Source organism: Oncorhynchus tshawytscha, linkage group LG21 (genome assembly GCF_018296145.1).
Source record: "Oncorhynchus tshawytscha isolate Ot180627B linkage group LG21, Otsh_v2.0, whole genome shotgun sequence".
NCBI classification, from domain to species: Eukaryota; Metazoa; Chordata; class Actinopteri; order Salmoniformes; family Salmonidae; genus Oncorhynchus; species Oncorhynchus tshawytscha.
The window spans coordinates 19312846-19334245 of record NC_056449.1 but is presented as its reverse complement, the minus strand read 5'-3'; the positions used below and the strand labels follow the sequence as shown (position 1 = coordinate 19334245).

Genomic DNA, 21400 nt, shown 5'->3' with positions numbered 1-21400 from the left:
ACTGTATCTCTGTATCCATCTTCCTTTCTCTCTCTTTGTCTGTCCGTCTTTGTATTTTCATCCATGTGTTTGATCTATTTCCATCCATTTGCTTGTCTTTCTACATCACTGTGTGTCTGCTATGTCAACAGTACAGTAATTAATAACTCTCGGGAAGACAGTTCAGTGGAAGTGTGACTCTCCTGTATGCAACATAACAAAGCAGTATCTGTTAGGTACAACTGGTCATTGACAAAATATTACAGTATGCTATATCCAGAGATTGTGATGTTGTAGCTGTTGCTAGGTGACTGGGTGTTTCCCCCCAATTGTCCTGGTACCAGAACTACTCTGTCAGTAGCGAGAGAGAGACGGAGACTGGGACGGAGACTGGGACGGAGACGGGGACGGAGAGGGAGCCTGGAGAGAGACTGGGGGAGAGGGGGGGGACAGGGGGAGAGACCGAGAGAAGGAGAGATGGAGCAATGTCAAACTTAACATGTCTTGACTGGTTCTATCATGACATATGATGCCTTGAAGAGTTCAGGGGTGGCCTAAGGGAAGTGTGTGTGCATGCTGTTTATGCATTAAAATAACCGATAAACATCAAACTGCCACTTATATGCCCTTGTCACTGTCTTAGATTTAGTGTGCAGGCATACCCTTTTCTCCTGCCACACTACCTAGTGTTCACGGTATGACAGGTGTCTTCATATCTAGAAAACAGATTTGGGTGGGGGTGTATAAAGTAGAGGTCAACCGATTAATCGGAATGGCCAATTTAATTCGGGCCGATTTCAAGTTTTCATAACATTCGGAAATCGGTATTTTTTGAAACCGATTTTGGCCGATTTTAAAAAAAATAATAAAAAAAATTTGTATTAAAAAATGTACACCTTTATTTATCTTTTATTTAACTAGGCAACTCAGTTAAGAACACATTCTTATTTTCAATGACGGCCTAGGAACAGTGGGTTAACTGCCTTGTTCAGGGGCAGAACGACAGTGTTTTACCTTGTCAGCTCGGGGATTCAATCTTGCAACCTTACAGTTAACTAGTCCAAAACTCTAACCACCTGATGACATTGCACTCCACGAGGAGACTGCCTGTTACGCGAATGCAGTAAGAAGCCAAGGTAAGTTGTTAGCTAGCATTAAACTTATCTTATAAAAAACAATCAATCAATCAATCATAATCACTAGTTAACTACACATAGTTGATGATATTACTAGTTTATCTAGCATGTCCTGCGTTGCATATAATTGATGCGGTGCGTATTCGCGAAAAAGGACTGTCTTGCTCCAATGTTTACCTAACCATAAACATCCATGCCTTTCTTAAAATCAATACACAAGTATATATTTTTAAACCTGCATATTTAGTTAATATTGCCTGCTAACTCTGTGAAGACTATTTCTTCCTTACAAAGACAGCCAACTTCGCCAAACGGGCATGATTTAACAAAAGCTTATTTGCGAAAAATGCACAATCGTTGCACGACTGTACCTAACCATAAACATCAATGCCTTTGTTAAAATCAATACACAGAAGTATATATTTTTAAACCTGCATATTTTGCTAAAATAAATCCAGGTTAGCAGGCAATATAAACCAGGTGAAATTGTGTCACATCTCTTGCGTTCATTGCACGCAGAGTCAGTGTATATGCAACAGTTTGGGCCACCTAATTTGCCAGAATGTTACGTAATTATGACATAACATTGAAGGTTGTGCAATGTAACAGGAATATTTAGACTTATGGATGCCACCCGTTAGATAAAATACGGAACGGTTCCATATTTCACTGAAAGAATAAACGTCTTGCTTTTGAGATGATAGTTTCCGGATTCGACCATATTAATGACCTAAGGCTCATATTTCTGAGTGTTAGTAATAACATAATAAGTCTATGATTTGATAGAGCAGTCTGACTGAGCGGTGGTAGGCACCAGCAGGCTCGTAAGCATTCATTCAAACAGCACTTACGTGCGTTTTGCCAGCAGCTCGTCGCTGTGCTTCAAGCATTGAGCTGTTCATGACTTCAAGCATATCAATTCCTGAGATTAAGCTGGTGTAACCGATGTGAAATGGCTAGCTAGTTAGCAGGGTGCACGCTAGTAGCGTTTGAAACGTCATTCGCTCTGAGACTTGGAGTGGTTGTTCCCCTTGCTCTGCATGGGTAACGCTGCTTCGAGGGTGGCTGTTGTCGATGTGTTCCTGGTTCGAGCCCAGGTAGGGGCGAGGAGAGGGACGGAAGCTTTACTGTTACACTGGCAATACTAAAGTGCCTATAAGAACATCCAATAGTCAAAGGTACAGTCGTATGAAAAAGTTTGGTCACCCCTCTGAGGCTGCATAATAATTTACTCTGTCGGCACAGAAAATGATCACAGTGGCATGCCATTCATTTTCTAATAAAAGCGGAGTACTGGGGTATTGTCCAGACAAAGATTTTTAGTGTAGCAATATTACGTTGTATGAAATTCAATCAGATGTGAAAAATATGCTATGCAAAAATGTGGGCACCCTTGTCATTCTGTTGATTTGAATACCTGTAACTACTTAGCACGGATTAATTGGAACACACAATTGGTTTGGTGAGCTCATTAAGCCTTGAACTTCATAGACAAGTGCATCCAATCATGAGAAAGGGTATTTATTAAGGTGGCCAATTGCAAGTTGTTGTTCTCTTTGACTCTCCTCTGAAGAGTGGCAACATGGGGGCCTCAAAACAACTCTCAAATGACCTGAAAACAAAGATTGTTATGGAACATTATGGTTTAGAGGAAGACTACAAAAAGCTATCGCAGAGATTTAAGCTGTCATTGTCCACTGTGAGAAACATAGTGAGGAAATGGAAGACCACAGGCACAGTTCTTGTTAAGGCCAGAAGTGGCAGGCCAAGTAAAATATCGGAGAGGCAAAGACGAAGGATGGTGAGAACGATCAAAAACAGCCCACAGACCACCTCCAAAGACTTACAACATCAACCTGCTGAGATGGTGTCACTGTGCATCGTTCAACAATTCAGCGCACTTTGCACAAGGAGAAGCTGTATGGAAGAGTGATGCAGAAGAAGCCTTTTCTGCACACACGCCACAAACAGAGTCGCTTGAGGTATGCAAACGCACATTTGGACAAGCCAGCTTCATTTTGGAATAAAGTGCTGTGGACTGATGAAACAAAGATTGAGTTATTTGGTCATAACAAGGGATGTTATGCATGGCGGCAAAAGAACACAGCGTTCCAAGAAAAACACTTGCTACCCACAGTAAAAATTTGGTGGGGTTTCCATCATGCTGTGGGGCTGTGTGGCCAGTGCCGGTACTGGGAATCTTGTTTTGTGACTAGGGGGCAGTATTTTCATTTATGGAAAAATAACGTTCCCGTAGTGAACGGGATATTTTGTCAGGACAAAATGCTAGAATATGCATATAAATGACAGCTTAGGATAGAAAACACTCAAGTTTCCAAAACTGTAAAAATATTGTCTGCGAGAATAACAGAACTGATATTGCAGGCGTAAGCCTGAGAAAAATCCAATTCGTAAGTGACTCATCTTTTGAAAGCTCTGCGTTCCAATGCGTCCGTAATGAGCAGTGAATGGGCTATCAACCAGATTACTTTTTCTCCGTATTCCCCAAGGTGTCTACAGCATTGTGACGTAGTTTTACGCATTTATGTTGAAGAATACCCGTAAGCGGCTACATTGTGCAATTGATCACCTGGTGGCTCTGAGTGATTCTTGCATAAAATACAGAGGTAGCCATTATTCCAATCGGTCCTACTGAAAAATGGGGGATATATTATCGAATAGATATTTGAAAAACACCTTGAGGTTTGATTATAAACAACGTTTGCCATGTTTCTGTCGATATTATGGAGCTAATTTTGAATATTTTTCGGTGTTTTCGTGACTGCAATTTCCGGGCGATTTCTCAGCCAAACGTGAAGAACAAACGGAGCTATTTCGCCTACAAAAATGATATTTTTGGAAAAAAGGAACATTGACTATCTAACTGGGAGTCTCGTGAGTGAAAACATCCGAAGCTCATCAAAGGTAAACGATTTAACTTGATTGCTTTTCTGATTTCCGTGGCCAAGTTACCTGCTGCTAGCTGGACAAAATGCTATGCTAGGCTATCGATAAACTTACAGAAATGCTTGTCTAGCTTTGGCTGTAAAGCATATTTTGAAAATCTGAGATGACAGGGTGATTAACAAAAGGCTAAGCTGTGTCTCAATATATTTCACTTGTGATTTTCATGAATAGGAATATTTTCTAGGAATATTTATGTCCGTTGCGTTATGCTAATTAGTGTCAGTCGACGATTACGCTCCCAGACCCGGGGTGGGGAGTTACTAGAGGTTAAAGTTGAGGGTCGCATGGATTCCACTCAATATCAGCAGATTCTTGGGAATAATGTTGAAGAATCAGTCACAAAGTTGAAGTTAGGGGCTGGTTATTTCAACAAGACAAGGACCCAAAACACTGCTCAAAATCTATGCGGGCATTTATGCAGAGGAACAAGTACAATGTTCTGGAATGGCCCAGACCTGAATATCATTGAGTATCTGTGGGATGATTTGAAGCGGGCTGTCCATGCTCGGCAACCATCAAACCTAACTGAACTGGAGATGTTTTGCAAGGAGGAATGGTCCAAAATACCTTCATCCAGAATCCAGACACTCATTAGAGGCTATGGGAAGCATCTAGAGGCTGTTATTTTAGCAAAGGGAGGCTCTACTAAATATTGATGTGATTTTTCTATTGGGGTGCCCAAATTTATGCACCTGTCTAATTTTGTTTTGATGCATATTGCACATTTTCTGTTAATCCAATAAACCTCATTTCACTACTGAAATATTACTGTGTCCATCAGTTATTTGATAGATCAAAATGAAATTGCTGATCCAAACACCCAATTATTTATATATGGAAATCATGGAAATTGTCAGGGGTGCCCAAACTCTTTCATACGACTGTACATGAAATACAAATCGTATAGAGAGATTGTCCTATAATTCCTATAATAACTACAACCTAAAACTTCTTACCTGGAAATATTGAAGACTCCTGTTAAAAGGAACCACCAGCTTTCATATGTTCTCATGTTCTGAGCAAGGAACTAAACGTTCGCTTTTTTACATCGCACATATTGCACTTTTACTTTCTTCTCCAACACTTTTTTGCATTATTTAAACCAAATTGAACATGTTTGATTTTATTTGAGGATAAATTGATTTTATTGATGTATTATATTAAGTTAAAATAAGTGTTCATTCAGTATTGTTGTAATTGTCATTATTAAAAAAAAATTTTTTTAAATCGCCCGATTTAATTGGTATCTGCTTTTTTTGGTCTTCCAATAATCGGTATCGGCGTTGAAAAATCATAATCGGTCGACCTCTAGTATAAAGAGACACAAAATGAGCTGAGGCCTGAAATATGTCCTCTGTACCATCTGTTGATGGAAACTGATCCATTTCCAAGATAAGTGACAGGGGAAGAGGGTGAAAGAGGAGAGGGAGAGAGGGGGGGAGAGAGAGTAACAGCAAGAGTGAGGGGGAGTGTGAGAGAGGGAAAAAGAGAGCAAGGGAGAGAGGGAAGAGTACAGTTTATATCACAGGCAGTGATCTAATACCTAGTGGAATCTGAATTGCCTTCTTTCTCAGGCAGCCTTTAGATGTGGTTATGTAAGTAATCAAGGTAGCGTAGAGAAAAGAGACCTGTCTATTTAGTCAAGCTAGAGGAGAGGAGGAAGGACAGGGAGGAGAGGAAGGTGAAATGACACAGGGCCATTCTGTTGAAGGAGAGGGAGGTGGAGAAACTGACGCTGAAACTGACTTGGTGTCACCGATCTACTGTATTTCTCGCTCTTTCTTTAACTTTCATTTGGTATTTGGCCCTTTCTGCTGGATCAGCTACACTAGCTATATATACACAAATGATGTGGCCACCCCTTCAAATTATTGGATTTGGCTATTTCAGCCACACCCGTTGCTGACAGGTGTATAAAATTGAGCAAAAGCCATGCATTCTCCATAGACAAACATTGACAGTAGAATGTCCTAACTTTTAAGAGCTCAGTGACTTTCAACATGGCAGTCTTTCCAACAAGTCAGTTGGTCGAATTTCTGCCCTGCTAGAACTACCCCGGTCAACTGTAAGTGCTGTTATTGTGAAGTGGAAAAGTCTAGGAGCAACAACGGCTGAGCTGCAAAGTGGTAGGCCGCACAAGCTCACAGAACAGAACTGATGAGTGCAGAAGCGTGTACAAATCGTCTGTCCTCAGTTACAACACTCACTACCGAGTTTCAAACTGCCTGTGGAAGCAACGTCAGCAAAATAAATGTTTGTCTGGAGCTTCATGAAATGGGTTTCCATGGCCGAGCAGCCACGCACAAGCCTAAGATCACCATGTGTAATGCCAATCGTCGGCTGGAGTGGTGTAAAGCTCGCCCCTTTACCATCTGGCAGTCCGACGGACGAAGTTAGGCTTGGCGGATGCCAGGAGAACGCTACCTGCCCGAAGGAATAATGGTCTGTGGCTGTTTTTCATGGTTCGTGCTAGGCCCCTTAGTTCCAGTGAAGGGAAATCTTAACGCTACAGCATACAATGACATTCTAGACGAGGTCCATACAGAAATGGTTTGTCGAGATCGGTGTGGAAGAACTTGATTGGCCTGCACAGAGCTCTGACTTCAACTCCATCAAACACCTTTGGGATGAATTGGAACACAGACTGCGAGCCAATCCTAATCGCCTAACATCAGTGCTTGACCTCACTAATGCTGAATGGAAGCAAGTCCCAGCAGCAATGTTCCAACATCAAGTGGAAAGCCTTACCAGAAAGGTGAAGGCTGTTCTAGCAGCAAAGGGAGGACCAACTCCATATTAATGCCCATGATTTTGGAATGAGATGTTTTACGAGCACACATTTTTGGTCATGAAGTGTGTTAGTATCCTGTTGCCAACTAACAAATGTGGTGCTCTCAAGGGGAGGTCATGTACAAAGTGAAAATAATCACCTTTATATGTCTCTTTATCAAAGCTGCCAGAAATGGGAACAAACAGAATATCTTCTAATTGCTATAGAGCCTTTCTATTAGTCATTGGATCTGACAGGGTTAGTTGCAGCACAGAAATCTACAAATCACCTCAAAACAGGCAAGCATGAACTGATCCATATATTATAAGGATTAGTGAATTTACATGATCCCACAGCACTTGTCGCAAGAGTATGGGATGTTATCCCTGGTGCCTTGGCTACCAAATCATCCTCAGCTTCTAATTTAAACCCTCTCCTTTCTCCTGCAACTCTCTGCAAATCTATGTTGTTAAAGAGAGTGTTCTCAGCCAACCTGGTAAAATAAGGATTAGGTATGAACAAGCAGATTGACATGTAAATGAATAAGCTTCCATCTACTAATGATCTGGACTTGAGTCATTTGATTGACCATTCCATAATAATCCTACTCATGTGGGAGTAGGTCTGTAACACTCTTAACTCCTGGGTCACCTGTAAAGGTCATTATGACATGGAATGTTGTGTGGGAGCTGAACAAGCCCACTAGGCTGACCTATGACCTCTGCTGACTAGTGTGTGAGTAAAGTATCAAGTGTAGCCTTAGGTCAGCTCACCTACACACACATGGAATCACACATGCTCACACACACAAACACATGCACACACCAGACCGACACGGGACCTGTAGATATAGTTCAATATGTCACCATTCTGACACATGGTTGAGTGCTTATTTAGTTTGAGAAATATGTTAGTGAGAGAATGGAAGGCAAACATGCCTGCCCGTGTGTTTGTGTCTGTTTGTCTCTGTGCGTGTGTCCATTTGTGTGTCAGAGAAAGACAATAATTAAATAATAATTTGTCCTTGCCCTGCTATTGCCTAGAGGCGCTTGAACATAGAAAAGCATCCAAACAACCTTGAGGCTGAAGCAACGGGGTCAAACAACCTTGAGGCTGCAGCAACAGGGTCAGGCTGGAGAGTTGGGGGAGAGTAATATTTTCTCTCTTGCAACTACTCTCTCTTTGTCCCTCTCTACTTCTTTCTCTCTCCCTTCCCCTCTCTCTCCCTCCTCCTCTCTCTCCCACTCTCACTTTCTTCCTCCTCCCTCCCTCTCAGTCCAGATCGGTTTTTCCATTTGTATGTCATTCCATAACTATAGTGTGGAGTAGGTGCAGCTCATTTGACAGCTCTCTAACCTGGAACCTATGATCCTCCTCCTCTCTCTCTCTTCCTAGCAGGGTTGCCGACTGCAGTAGGAAACTCAAGAATGTAAGTGACACCTCTATATTTTTTGTCAGTCTGGTAATCTGTTATGTCCTCGTGTCTATGGGTTGGTCTCTGTCTCTGGCTGTGTTGTGTTGTGTCTTTTTTTGTAATTCTTTCTGTCGTTCTTTTCTGAATATCTCTCAATCCTATCCCTCTCCCTTACTCAGTCCATCCCATGAACCCCTCTCTTTCTCCCTCCGTCTATCTCCTGTCTCTGCTGCTTTAAGAGGAGCTAGCGAGCTGGCGTAGTGCGTTTGTCATTCTCTGCAGTGAGCTCTCTACCTGACTTGGCTTGCTATAGCATACTCTAACATATGTGACTATACTCAGCCAAGGCTGTCTCCAGCTCTAGCCCCACAGCTGTTTTAGCAGAGGGACACTGAAACGCTGCATTAGACTGTCCCATAAACTCCCATCAGCTGTAGAGTGAGCTAGCCTAGTGCTGCTGTCGATTGTAGCCTTTTCATTGTAGCAAACTGCAGCACCAGCATTCAATTATAAAAAAATGTTTTTGCCGAGACTCAGAGCACCATCAAACTGAAAAAATTAGATAGGTGGAGTATTTTGTACTGTTTTGTAAACACAGCTCAAACTTGGCTAGGAAAAGGGACTATCATGCTTGACTGTATGGAATTCTGCTGGCCTCATGGATTGTTAAACTGAATCAAGCGTAAGGTATCTATTCCCTATGACGGCGGTATGTTTTGGAGAAAATATTGTTTGCCATTTTGGTTCTGTAGGTAAGGAACTGCTGCTGTGAAGGTGTGTGTGCTCATGCAAGCTACAGGGGTGGGCAACTCGAGGGCTTGATTGGTGGCACACTTTTTATCCATCCCTAGCAAACACAGCTGATTAATCAAATTGCATTTTAAACTGAAGATCATGATTAGGTGATTATTGGAGTCAGGTGTGTTAGCTGGGGCTGGGGCAAAACTGTGACACCAATCAGGCCTGTGTACACACTTGTGGCACAAAGAGGTTATTGTCCCGTCTGGAAGGAACACATTTTGTCAGGTGACTGGTCCAGTGAAACGTATCAGAGAAGACGGGCACTGTAAAATGAGGCGGAGACAGACGTGCAGAGGGCATGACCTCAGGTCTTTAAGATGTTGCAGGATTAGTTTGTGGTGTATACTTTCAGTGTGACATGCTGTCACAAGGGTGTTTGCAAAGGTGTAGCTACAACATGTTTAGCCAGGTTAGGTATGCTGTTTAATTTATCATTGCAACAGTTGTAGAACCTACTGTATATTCCACAAACAGAGCATGCGTAGTATGAACATTTATACCCTGTCTAGGCTATTTGACACAAACATTTTACGTCCTTAGAACGGCACCTAAAGACCTTATCAAGAGGTTCCAGCCCTTGCTGTTTGACAGACAGGTGTTGTACTGAAAGTTACAAGTATCCAAGTTTGAATCCCAGTCAGGCTACCTACCTGAATTCACTTTGTGTACATTTGTCATGCTAAATGGTAGTGTGGGTGCTTGTGATGAATGTGAATAGTATTGTTTTGCCTTCTAGATACAGTGCACTGGATGTGCATTGTGGGTGAAGTATGTTTTAGTTTTAGTTTTGTAGCCTAGACTGTCATCTGAAAAGAGTGCTTACAATTTACTGTGTACCACACATTAGGCAAACCACCTGTAATCTGTTTTATCAAAGGAATACCCCTAGATCCTTAGATGACTTTGATATCACAAAGCAGACAATCTATCAGCTTGTTCTTGCAACATAAAAGAGCCTGTGTGATCTCCATATGGCCACATTAGCAAAAGTGCTGTGTCCACACAGTGGCCTAGCTACATATAGGGACATGAGGTAGTAGATGAAGTTGGCATGGTAAATTAGCTGTCAGGGCTATGTTAGCATAGTAAAACAACCTTACCCATGTGGCAATGGTAAAGAGAGCGAGAAAGCTAGCTGTGTGTTCATATTGGCCAGGACAAGGGCTAGGTCTTTTTTGTACAGAAACCCCTGGCTAGCCTATTATAGTGATAGGGAAAAGAGTGGACCAAATATATCAGGAAGTGAACCCTATTGGTGGCCACTTTGATGAAACTGTTTATACTCCTTACAAATTGAAGGCAAGTGGAAAGGAGGGTGATTTAGTTTGTATGACTGGACTTGACATCAAACTAACACTCAAGGGAGAATAGTACATTGAATTGATGCAATTGGGGAAGAACAACTGTGGAGAAATTGTGTGTGGTACGGTCGCTACACAAACCGCATGGCAAAACGATATGTCCAGAATGTATCTGGAATATTTAATGTGTCAGTACAGTACCTCAATGTGTCTGCAACACATGTCTGAGTTAGCATTATTAATTTTATATAAGTTAGCCCAATGTTCCTCTTTGAGAGATGGTATAATTTTGCTAGCTATTGGGTACAGTGTGCCATAGCTGGCATCTGTCACATAGACATACTGTGTGAAATGTGGAATTCTCTGATTGCTCTCAGGTGGCTGTGAATGCTTGTGTTGCTGTCGGTTAGTATTAGCGTTATGAAGCATACCTTGGAGCTGTCAAGAATTTCGTTTGTGGCTTACAGTATGTTAACTTTACCCATATCAACATAGGTTGATTTTGCAATGGCATTTTGCCAGGTTTACTCAGTAAGCAAACCGTTAGTTTAGTCAGTTTTTTGGGGGGAAAAGTGGGATATTGGGCCCGTAAAGCATTTATCAAGCAACTTTGCTAATTATCAAATAAGCTAATGTATCATGTGCTAGCAGTCTTTCATAATGTATTACACAACTTGTGCACAAGCTTGGGGTATGAGACCACTGGGAATTATTTAGCCCAAAAGTTGGTTGACTGTGCGGGTGGGTCAATTGGCAATGATCTACCACTAAATTGAATGTTACAGACTGACGTTAATACCTTGTCTTGTTGATATTGGCTCTAAAATCCTCTTCCTGCTGTAATGATTCCTCCACAGGTTCTGATTACCATATACTGGCTGGGCCGGGCTGCCAACAGCTGCACCTCCTACAACGGGCCCACACTGGACCTGAAGGAGTTTGAAGGCCTGCTATCACAGATGCGGAAGGTGTGTACAGTGATGCGTACAGGGATAGATGTAAGGCTTTGACATGGCTCAGTTTGTTGTATCCTAGTGATAGCAATGACAAGGTTGGGGGTTCAATTCCTGGAAGGGTGGTTTATTTTTACGTCTTTGTAGATGTTCAAAGTAGTTTTGCAGTTGTTAGGTGGCTGTACTATTAGGAACGTTAGACTAGAAGGGACTGTCCAACCTAAGCATATATTTTCTTTGGCAAACGTAAGGATGTTATGACGCAAACTCCCCTCGGGGTGCACTGATGCTTTCACTACTCCATCCTTTATCTCTCTCTTCCCCTCATCATGGAGTCATCCCTAGAAGAGAATGCTCTCTTTGCTCTTTCCCCCCCCCCCATTCCACCTCTCTCTTTGTCCAGGGATGATCCCAGGCCTTCAACTGGTCCTCCAGAACCAGTGTGTGTCACTTGGACTATGGATTTTTACAGCCCCCCAGGGACATATAGGGATGTAGCTGTAGCAACCGTTCTGAGCGTGAGGTCACTCCTCTTCCATTTATTCCATTCTCCCACTATTATACTCTATAAATGAGAAATGACCACTTAACCTAGAATGCTTTCCCAGATGTCTGTATAGTCCAGAATAGCAGGGCCACATCTCCACTTAACAAAAGTTAATGATAGTGACTTAAAGTGAGAGAGAAATTCAATAGGTTTATGAAATCCTGTTACACGCAATACAGGAGGTGTATTAATGCTGGGCAGGAACCAAAACCTGCACACCCATTAGCTTCAGGTCCACTGCTGTTGTCCTATGAACCCTATCAGAATTCCCCCCCCCTAGAGTTGCCACTCAAAGCCAGCCATTGTACCCCCACCCCCACCCACCATGAGGTCAGCCAAGTAGGACCCAGCATCCTCCTTCACTCAGGATCTGGCACAGGGAATAGGTCTGAGGAATTGAAAGACTGAGTAGATTGGAGGGTAAGGGGGGGATAGGTGTGGGTGGAGAAAGGGATAGTGTGGGAGGGATGGAGAGGGGGAGTGGAAGGGAGCAGGAGAGAGGAGTAGAGGACGGGGAGAGGGAGGGACAGGAGGGTTTGAGGAAAAGAGAAGGGGCAGTGGAGAGGGAGAAAGAGGTGGTAGGTGTCAGCCATGAGGGGGAAAGAGAAACAGGGCTGGTCCAGGAGGTTCCTCCGGCAGACGGGATGGAAAAGCCTTTCCTCAACCCTGGAAACTAGAGAAGCCACAGACAGGGTTACACTGTGCAGCTTAAAACACAGAGACAGAAGTAGAATATCAATTAGAATTGGAAAGAGGAAGTGAATGTACTTGTCCGTGTTGGAGGAATCATGGTGAAGGAGGGATCCAGATTGGATGGGGTATTGGGATGATCTCAAGACAATCTTTTTACATTGACGTGTGTGTGTGTGTGCATAAATTTGCATGCTTGTGCATTTGTGTGTCAAAGGAGGCGGAGGACACGGAGAGCCCCCAACGCAGCATACGGGACAGCGGCTACATCGACTGCTGGGACTCGGAGCGTAGCGACTCACTCTCCCCGCCTCGCCACGGCCGAGAGGACTCCTTCGACAGCCTGGACTCATTCGGCTCACGCTCCAGACAGACTCCCTCGCCGGACGTAGTGGTCGCCCTCGGCATTGGCAGTGATGGTAAGACGCTAGACGCCCGGATGGGTCACACTGCACACACAAGTCACATGCTTTTACTGTCTCATACTGTCTGGTGTTACCTAAATCAAAACCTAACAGAAGAAAATGGACAAAACCGGGAGGGACTACTTGAACTTGAACTCTCATTTTCGTTGTAAAACATTTTCTGTTGCTAAATGGAGTGCACCCTGTTGTGTTATAGTGGCTTGCATAGCTGTAACTGTTTTGTTCATGTAGCTGTCATCACATAGTGACTTACCTCATTCAGCACCAATGGTTTATTCTGTGCACTTTAATGATGCATGTCAGGCATTTTCATATACAGTGTCATTTTGGGGCAGGTGGTGGAATAGTCACCGTCAGCTGGTCTGAAACTAGCTGCCCCTATTTGCTCTTTTCAACCTCCAATCTATGTGATCATCTGTCAGGGTATCTCCATCTCAGCCCAGCTCTGTTATTGACATATGTACAAAGGAGGTTTTGTGTTTATTCCTCGGGCCCAATGTTTAGGGCTGTTGCTGTGGGTTACGTCTCTTTGAAGGCCCTCTTGAAGAGACATGGAGAGAGAATTGAGATCAGGTGGTGGAGAGAGGAGATTGCAGTCTTGACTGACGGGTTGCAACATATTCTAGTGGAGCTGTTTTTTACATACCAATTCAAACTGTTACAATCTGTGGTGTTGCACTAGATGATACCTGAGAGTGATGCATATCAGTCACAGTGGGTGTGAGTGTTCTGTCGGTCATCTGTAGTGTTGCACTAGAATTAAGATACCTGAGAGTGATCCATATCAGTCACAGTGGGTGTGGGTGTTTCTGCTTGTAATATAGGGGCATACTCAATCTTGTGCCTATATTTGTATGCACACCTAGGGACACATGCGCGTGCACACATACACCATTATTGATTGATATAATCCCTCTCCTCTCTTATACAGGCCTATGGTACCCTTGAGGACTATATTTTGTATATTAGCAGCTGCAATGTCAACACAAGACTAGCAAGCTCTCCATCGAATGCACCAGAGGAAAAATAAGATGTGTGTTTTATGTATTTTCCAGGCAAGGAAAGAGAAGCCAAGAACTAGGTTTTGTATTTTAAAACTCTATGATGCTCCAACCAGAGCCTTTTAAAACCCTGATTGTTCAAGGGGGATTGAGACAAAATGAGACCTAACCATAACCACACAAGCCTAGCCTGCTTTCATCTTTTAATATACGCACGTGCACAGACATATATAAACTTAGCAACAAAAAAAAAGAAACGTCCTCTCATTGTCAGCTGCTTATTTTCAGAAAACTTAACATGTGTAAATATTTGTATGAAACTAAGATTCAACATCTGAGACATAAACGGAACAAGTTCCACAGACATGTGACTAACAGAAATGGAATAATGTGTCCCTGAATAACAGGAGGGTTAAAAGTAACAGTCAGTTTCTGGTGTGGCCGCCAGCTGCATTAAGTACTGCAGTGCATCTCCTCCTCATGGACTGCACCAGATTTGTTCTTGCTGTGAGACATTACCCCACGTTTCCACCAAAGCACCTGCAAGTTCCCGGACATTTCTGGGGGGAATGGCCATAGCGCTCACCCTCCAATCCAACAGGTCCCAGACGTGCTCAATGGGATTGAGATCCGGGCTCTTCGCTGGCATGGCAGAACACTGACATTCCTGTTTTGCAGGAAATCACACACAGAATGAGCAGTATGGCTGGTGGCAATGTCATGCTGGAGGGTCATGTCAGGATGAGCCTGCAGGAAGGGTACCACTTGAGGGAGTAGGATGTCTTCCCTGTAACGCACAGCGTTGAGATTGCCTGCAATGACAACAAGCTCAGTCCGATGATGCTGTGACACACCGCCCCAGACCATGATGGACCCTCCACCTCCAAATCGATACTGCTCCAGAGTACAGGCCTCGGTGTAACGCTCATCCCTTTGACGATAAACGTGAATCCGACCATCACCCCTGGTGAGACAAAACCGCGACTCATCAGTGAAGAGCTCTTTTTGCCAGTCCTGTCTGGTCCAGCAACGGTGGGTTTGTGCCCATAGGTGACATTGTTGCCGGTGAGGTCTGGTGAGGACCTGCCTTACAACAGGCCTACAAGCTCTCAGTCCAGCGCCTCTCAGCCTACTGTGGACAGTCTGAGCACTGATGGAAGGATTGTGCGTTCCTATTGTAACTCGGGCATTTGTTTTTGCCATCCTGTACCTATCCCACAGGTGTGATGTTCGCATGTACCGATCCTGTGCAGGTGTTGTTACAAGTGGTCTGCCACTGCGAGGATGATCAGCTGTCCATCCCGTCTCCCTGTAGCGCAGTCTTAGGCGTCTCACAGTACAGACATGGCAATTTATTGCCCTGGCCACATCTGCAGTCCTCATGCCTCCTTGCAGCATGACTAAGGCACGTTCACGCAGATGAGCAGGGACCCTGGGCATCTTTCTTCTGGTGTTTTTCAGAGTCAGTAGAAAGGCCTCTTTAGTGTCCTAGGTGTCCATAACTGTGACCTTAATTGCCTACCGTCTGTAAGCTGTTAGTGTCTTAACGACCATTCCACAGGTGCATGTTCATTAATTGAACAAGCATGGGAAACAGTGTTTAAACCCTTTATAATGAAGATCTGTGAAGTTATTTGGATTTTTACAAATGATCTTTGAAAGACAGGGTCCTGAAAAAGGGACGTTTCTGTTTTTGCTGAGTGTATTTATATATGTGGACTAGCATGATGTTAAAAAAAATGTGTGTGTGTGTTTATAAATGTATATAAAAGTGCATCAAAAAACAGTGAGAAAAACAGATGAGATTTTGGAGAGTGCAATGGTGTCAGACAATGGATGGAAAGGATTAAAGCAACAGCTCTGCTTAAATGTCCATATTCCAATGCATCCGCCATGTTCACAATGGTCGCATGTAACATACGATGCTGTGAATAATGTTTCATGTCGGAAAGACAGACACGTCAACAGCTGCAAAAAAAGATTTATGCACTGCAAGGAAGACATGAATGGAGTCTGAATTCTAGCTTGGCTGAAACTGAAGGTGTTTTTTAACTTAATGCTAGTCATAAGTTACCATAGGAAGTAGGTAAATCGTATCACACAGTATAATTGTCAAAGCAACCTCTTAACTTTTAATGGAGGCTTGTAAAAGGTTGTAATGTTTCACCAAGTGTTTTGGCTGAGATTCTGGGAACTAAAGGCAACACATGGGCTGAGACCAATATTCCTGTCGAGGGCTAGGGTTTGTTATTGTTTGGAAGGAAGTGGGGAGGAAATGTCTGTGTCGATGGGTGAAAGTGCTCAGAGCTGGATTTTTGGTTTGCAGGGAGTTGTTTAGTTAATGTTTGTTTGATTTAAAGTGTGTGTGTGTATATATGTATGTATGTATGTATGTATGTATGTATGTATGTATGTATGTGTGTGTGTGTGTGTGTGTGTGTGTGTGTATGTGTGTGTGTATATGTGTATATATATATATATATATATATATATATATATACTGCTCAAAAAAAATAAAGGGAACACTAAAATAACACATCCTAGATCTGAATGAAATATTTTTATTAAATACTTTTTTCTTTACATAGTTGAATGTGCAGACAACAAAATCACACAAAAATTATCAATGGAAATCAAATTTATCAACCCATGGAGGTCTGGATTTGGAGTCACACTCAAAATTAAAGTGGAAAACCACACTACAGGCAGATCCAACTTTGATGTAATGTCCTTAAAACAAGTCAAAATGAGGCTCAGTAGTGTGTGTGGCCTCCACGTGCCTTTATGACCTCCCTACAACGCCTGGGCATGCTCCTGATGAGGTGGCGGATGGTCTCCTGAAGGATCTCCACCCAGACCTGGACTAAAGCATCTGCCAACTCCTGGACAGTCTGTGGTGCAACTTGGTGTTGGTGGATGGAGCGAGACATGATGTCCCAGATGTGCTCAATTGGATTCAGGTCTGGGGAACGGGCGGGCCAGTCCATAGCATCAATGCCTTCCTCTTGCAGGAACACTCCAGCCACATGAGGTCTTGCATTAGGAGGAACCCAGGGCCAACCGCACCAGCATATGGTCTCACAAGGGGTCTGAGGATCTCATCTCGGTACCTAATGGCAGTCAGGCTACCTCTGGCGAGCACATGGAGGGCTGTGCGGCCCCCCAAAGAAATGCCACCCCACACAATGACTGACCCACTGCCAAACTGTTCATGCTGGAGGATGTTGCAGGCAGCAGAACGTTCTCCATGGCGTCTCCAGACTCTGTCACATGTGCTCAGTGTGAACCTGCTTTCATCTGTGAAGAGCACAGGGCGCCAGTGGCAAATTTGCCAATCTTGGCAAATCCTGGCAAATGCCAAATGTCCTGCACAGTGTTGGGCTGTAAGCACAACCCCCACCTGTGGACGTCGGGCCCGCCATACCACCCTCATGGAATCTGTTTCTGACCATTTGAGCAGACACATACACATTTGTGGCCTGCTGGAGGTAATTTTGCAGGGCTCTGGCAGTGCTCCTCCTGCTCCTCCTTGCACAAAGGCGGAGGTAGCGGTCCTGCTGCTGGGTTGTTGCCCTCCTACGGCCTCCTCCACGTCTCCTGATGTACTGGCCTGTCTCCTGGTAGCGCCTCCATGCTCTGGACACTGCTCACAGACACAGCAAACCTTCTTGCCACAGCTCGCATTGATGTGCCATCCTGGATGAGCTGCACTACCGGAGCCACTTTTGTGGGTTGTAGACTCCGTCTCATGCTACCACTAGAGTGAAAGCACCACCAGCATTCAAAAGTGACCAAAACATCAGCCAGGAAACATAGGAACTGAGAAGTGGTCTGTGGTCACCACCTGCAGAACCACTCCTTTATTGGGGGTGTCTTGCTAATTGCCTATAATTTCCACCTGTTGTCTATTCCATTTGCACTACAGCATGTGAAATGTATTGAAAATCAGTGTTGCTTCCTAAGTGGACAGTTTGACTTCACAGAAGTGTGATTGACTTGGAGTTACATTGTGTTGTTTAAGTGTTCCCTTTATTTTTTTGAGCAGTGTGTGTGTGTGTGTGTGTGTGTGTGTGTGTGTATATATATCATTTAGCAGACGCTCTTATCCAAAGCGACTTATAGTAGTGAGTGCGTACATTTTCATATTTGTTTGTACTGGTCCCCCGTGGGAATCAATCCCACAACCCTGGCATTGTAAGTGCCACATGGTACCAACTGAGCCACACAGGACCACATTGTTTGCTATTGGTTTGTAGGGAAACGCTTAGTTGATGTGTTTGCTATTCGTTTGTAAAGATGTTTTATTATTGGTTTGTTGCGAAAGGTGTTGAGAGGTTTGTTTTTCTATTGGATTGAAAGGAAGCATTGAGTTGTTGGTGGGGTTTTTTGTATTGGTTTATAGGGAAACATTGAGCAATTGATGCTGGGTTGGCCATATAGGTAAACATTGAGTGGTTTTAGTGAAATTATTTTAGTGAGGCCAGCTGTACGTTAGATGTTCACTGTCCTAACCACAGTGCCACGCCCAGGCCATCTCCAGCCCTGGGCTCATCTAACTCTAATTGACTCTGGAACAGTTCCAGGAGACCTCCTGGAGGCCCACACACTTGGTCTGAGAACAGCAGGACAGAACAGAGATCATTCAATGATGAGGCTCCCAATCATGACTGTTTATACAAATTAGCTACAGTTTTCCATGGTCCAGGCCTTCCTTAAGCTGCTATCACCATTCTGCTCTCAAACTCACTGTGGAAGCTAACTCAGAGGATTTTAATTTCATCTCCAAAAGAAATGTGATAATGGCAGCCCTCTTTTGTCAGGGGTTATGTAAATCAATGCACACTGTGGATAAATAGACATCTTTGTGTTACTAGCAAGAGGCCACTTCTGTACACTCTTCCCTATTCTAGTCTTCACTCTTCTCTATTCCTCCCTCTTCTATTCTTCCCTGTTAACAGTAGTCCACATGTTTACATTTTAGTAATTTAGCAGACGCTCTTATCCAGAGAGACTTACAGGAGCAATTGGAGTTAAGTGCCTGGCTCAAGGGCACATCGACATATTTTTCACCTAGTAGGCTCTGTGATTCGAACAAGCAACCTTTCAGTTACTGGCCCAACATTCTTAACCGCTATGCTACCTGCCATTTACTGGTAACATGTGGTTTTCTGTTGACAGGAGACCACATGTTGACAGGAGACCACATGTTGACAGGAGACCACATGTTGACAGGAGACCACATGTTGACAGGAGAACACATGTTGACAGGAGACCACATGTTGACAGGAGACCACAGGTTGACAGGAGACCACAGGTTGACAGGAGACCACATGTTGACAGGAGACCACAGGTTGACAGGAGACCACAGGTTGACAGGAGACCACAGGTTGACAGGAGACCACAGGTTGACAGGAGACCACAGGTTGACAGGAGAGACCACATGTTGACAGGAGACCACAGGTTGACAGGAGACCACAGGTTGACAGGAGACCACATGTTGACAGGAGACCACATGTTGACAGGAGACCACATGTTGACAGGAGACCACATGTTGACAGGAGACCACAGGTTGACAGGAGACCACAGGTTGACAGGAGACCACAGGTCAGTTGGTATGGGCTGCATGCATTAGTGGCACCTGCTTATGGTTCCAATTGAAGCTGTTGAAGGGTTAAACCCCTCCACTTTACAACCTACGGTCAATTTGAAGCAGAAGTACCTTAAGGCCTCTATAGTCTTTATCTGTCAAAAAGTGAATGTGTGCGTCCCAAATGGTATCCTCTAGGCTCTGGTCAAAAGTAGTGCACTTTGAAGGGGAAATAGGGTGTCATTTGGGGAGCATAAATCTCTAAGTGGAGAAGGGCAGGACCTTAAAGGATGAATTTATGTGGCAGAGAGGGAGGGAAGACCTTAAGCGATGAGGTTCTGCACAACCAAATGTTACTATTTTGGGTTAATTTGATGGTTGACAAGAGCAATCAAACAGTATCTACCTTCGCCCATAATAAGTATACTGTACAGTTTGTTTAAGAAAGCCTAGAAAGGTGCATAGGTGGTAAAAGAGAGACTTCACTGGCAGACTGCTCAGTCACATGGTCATCTAGGCCAGGTACTGGGGGACTCTTGAATGTACTGGTGTTCTCTTAAACTGATTCTTGTGGTTTATTTCCATTTTAACAGTCTATGGCTATATCAGACTCAGCGCTCTTAAAGGCACAATCTAGAAAGTTTTCTGCTGTTCAATGGTCTGTTTAATTGATACTGGGGTGTTTCTAGCTTACCTCTAGACCACTCTTAGTAATGTCTATCCAAGTTGAGAGGTCAGTGGTTGGATAGCATCATTAAAATGAAAACCAATGAAGAAAGTGGTCCTTTTAGACCAGGATTGGGAAACGCTGATGTCTAATTTTAAAAAGCTAAGCAGTTATTTCTCTTTCTCGGTGGGTGGGGCAACGTTTCATGGGGGTACTGTGGTGGTTTAAGTCAGTCTCTCCCTCGTTTGTACCCACCAGGCCGTGGCAGCGACTCCGAGTCCGACGCCGGACCCCATGGGGGCAGGAAGCTGCCAGACGTGCGCAAGGATGACATGCTGGCTCGGCGGACCTCGGTGAGCGAGCCCCGCGTGATGGTGCCCTTCAATCAGTACCTGCCCAACAAGAGCAACGCCAGTGGCTACATGCCCACACCGCTGCGCAGGAAAAGGGGTGACCACGAGAGCCGGGAGGAGGGCAGTGGAGGCAGCCGCAAGAGCTGGAGTACCGCCACCTCGCCCATAGGAGGCGATATACCCTTCAGGTGAGCATTGGTGATGTAATAAAAGTGATAGATAGATTGGAACAGAGCCTACTACCACTACTAAGTGGAATGCTAGTATGGATATTCGATCGTAGCCATGGTGTAATTTGGTAAATGTGTTGGCACTCTTTTCTCCAGGAAAACTTGATATTTTTAACTCATATCTATTTCACTTGCTACACTTTGACAGACCAGTTCGGACAGACCCAAGCCAATAGATAGTGGGAGGTGTTTCAATAGCAGTAGGAGACCAATATGCTAATATTGTATTTGTCATATATTGAAAAAGTACCTCTCATACTCTATTGTTCAAAATGATAACTGTTCTCCAAAATACTCATCACCACTCGATTGGTGCACACACCTTAGCAGCTCGTTAGCCTAGTGTTCTTTTTTAGCTAGAGATAACACGAGCCTAATGGGCCATCAATCTAAACATTAGCCAAAATGCTAATGGTTCGTTCTGTTATTAGCATTGAGACGAAAGAAACTCGGAGCCCTTATTCTATCTTTTCTAGAAGTGTCGGCATGTGGTGATGGACTGTTTCTCTCCTGAACACCGATATGTTGTTTCTTCCACCAGACCTGACACAGCACTTCGAAAACCGCTACCGTCAGCCA

General features: G+C 43.9%; 1 protein-coding gene across 6 annotated transcripts in view; it reads left to right on the top strand.

The window, feature by feature from the left end:
- The window catches only part of LOC112244918 (LIM and calponin homology domains-containing protein 1), a 150713-nt gene that overhangs the window by 85273 nt on the left and 44040 nt on the right, over window positions 1–21400 (top strand). For 4 of the 6 annotated variants that reach the window (XM_042303173.1, XM_042303174.1, XM_042303171.1 and 1 more), the window contains exons 5-8: window positions 8248–8281; window positions 11226–11336; window positions 12776–12977; window positions 20497–20779. In XM_042303173.1, coding sequence (XP_042159107.1) covers window positions 8248–8281; window positions 11226–11336; window positions 12776–12977; window positions 20497–20779 — 630 coding nt within the window. The remainder of the gene's footprint in view (window positions 1–8247; window positions 8282–11225; window positions 11337–12775; window positions 12978–20496; window positions 20780–21400) is intronic. The other 2 variants (XM_042303175.1, XM_042303172.1) reach the window with 1 other exon arrangement.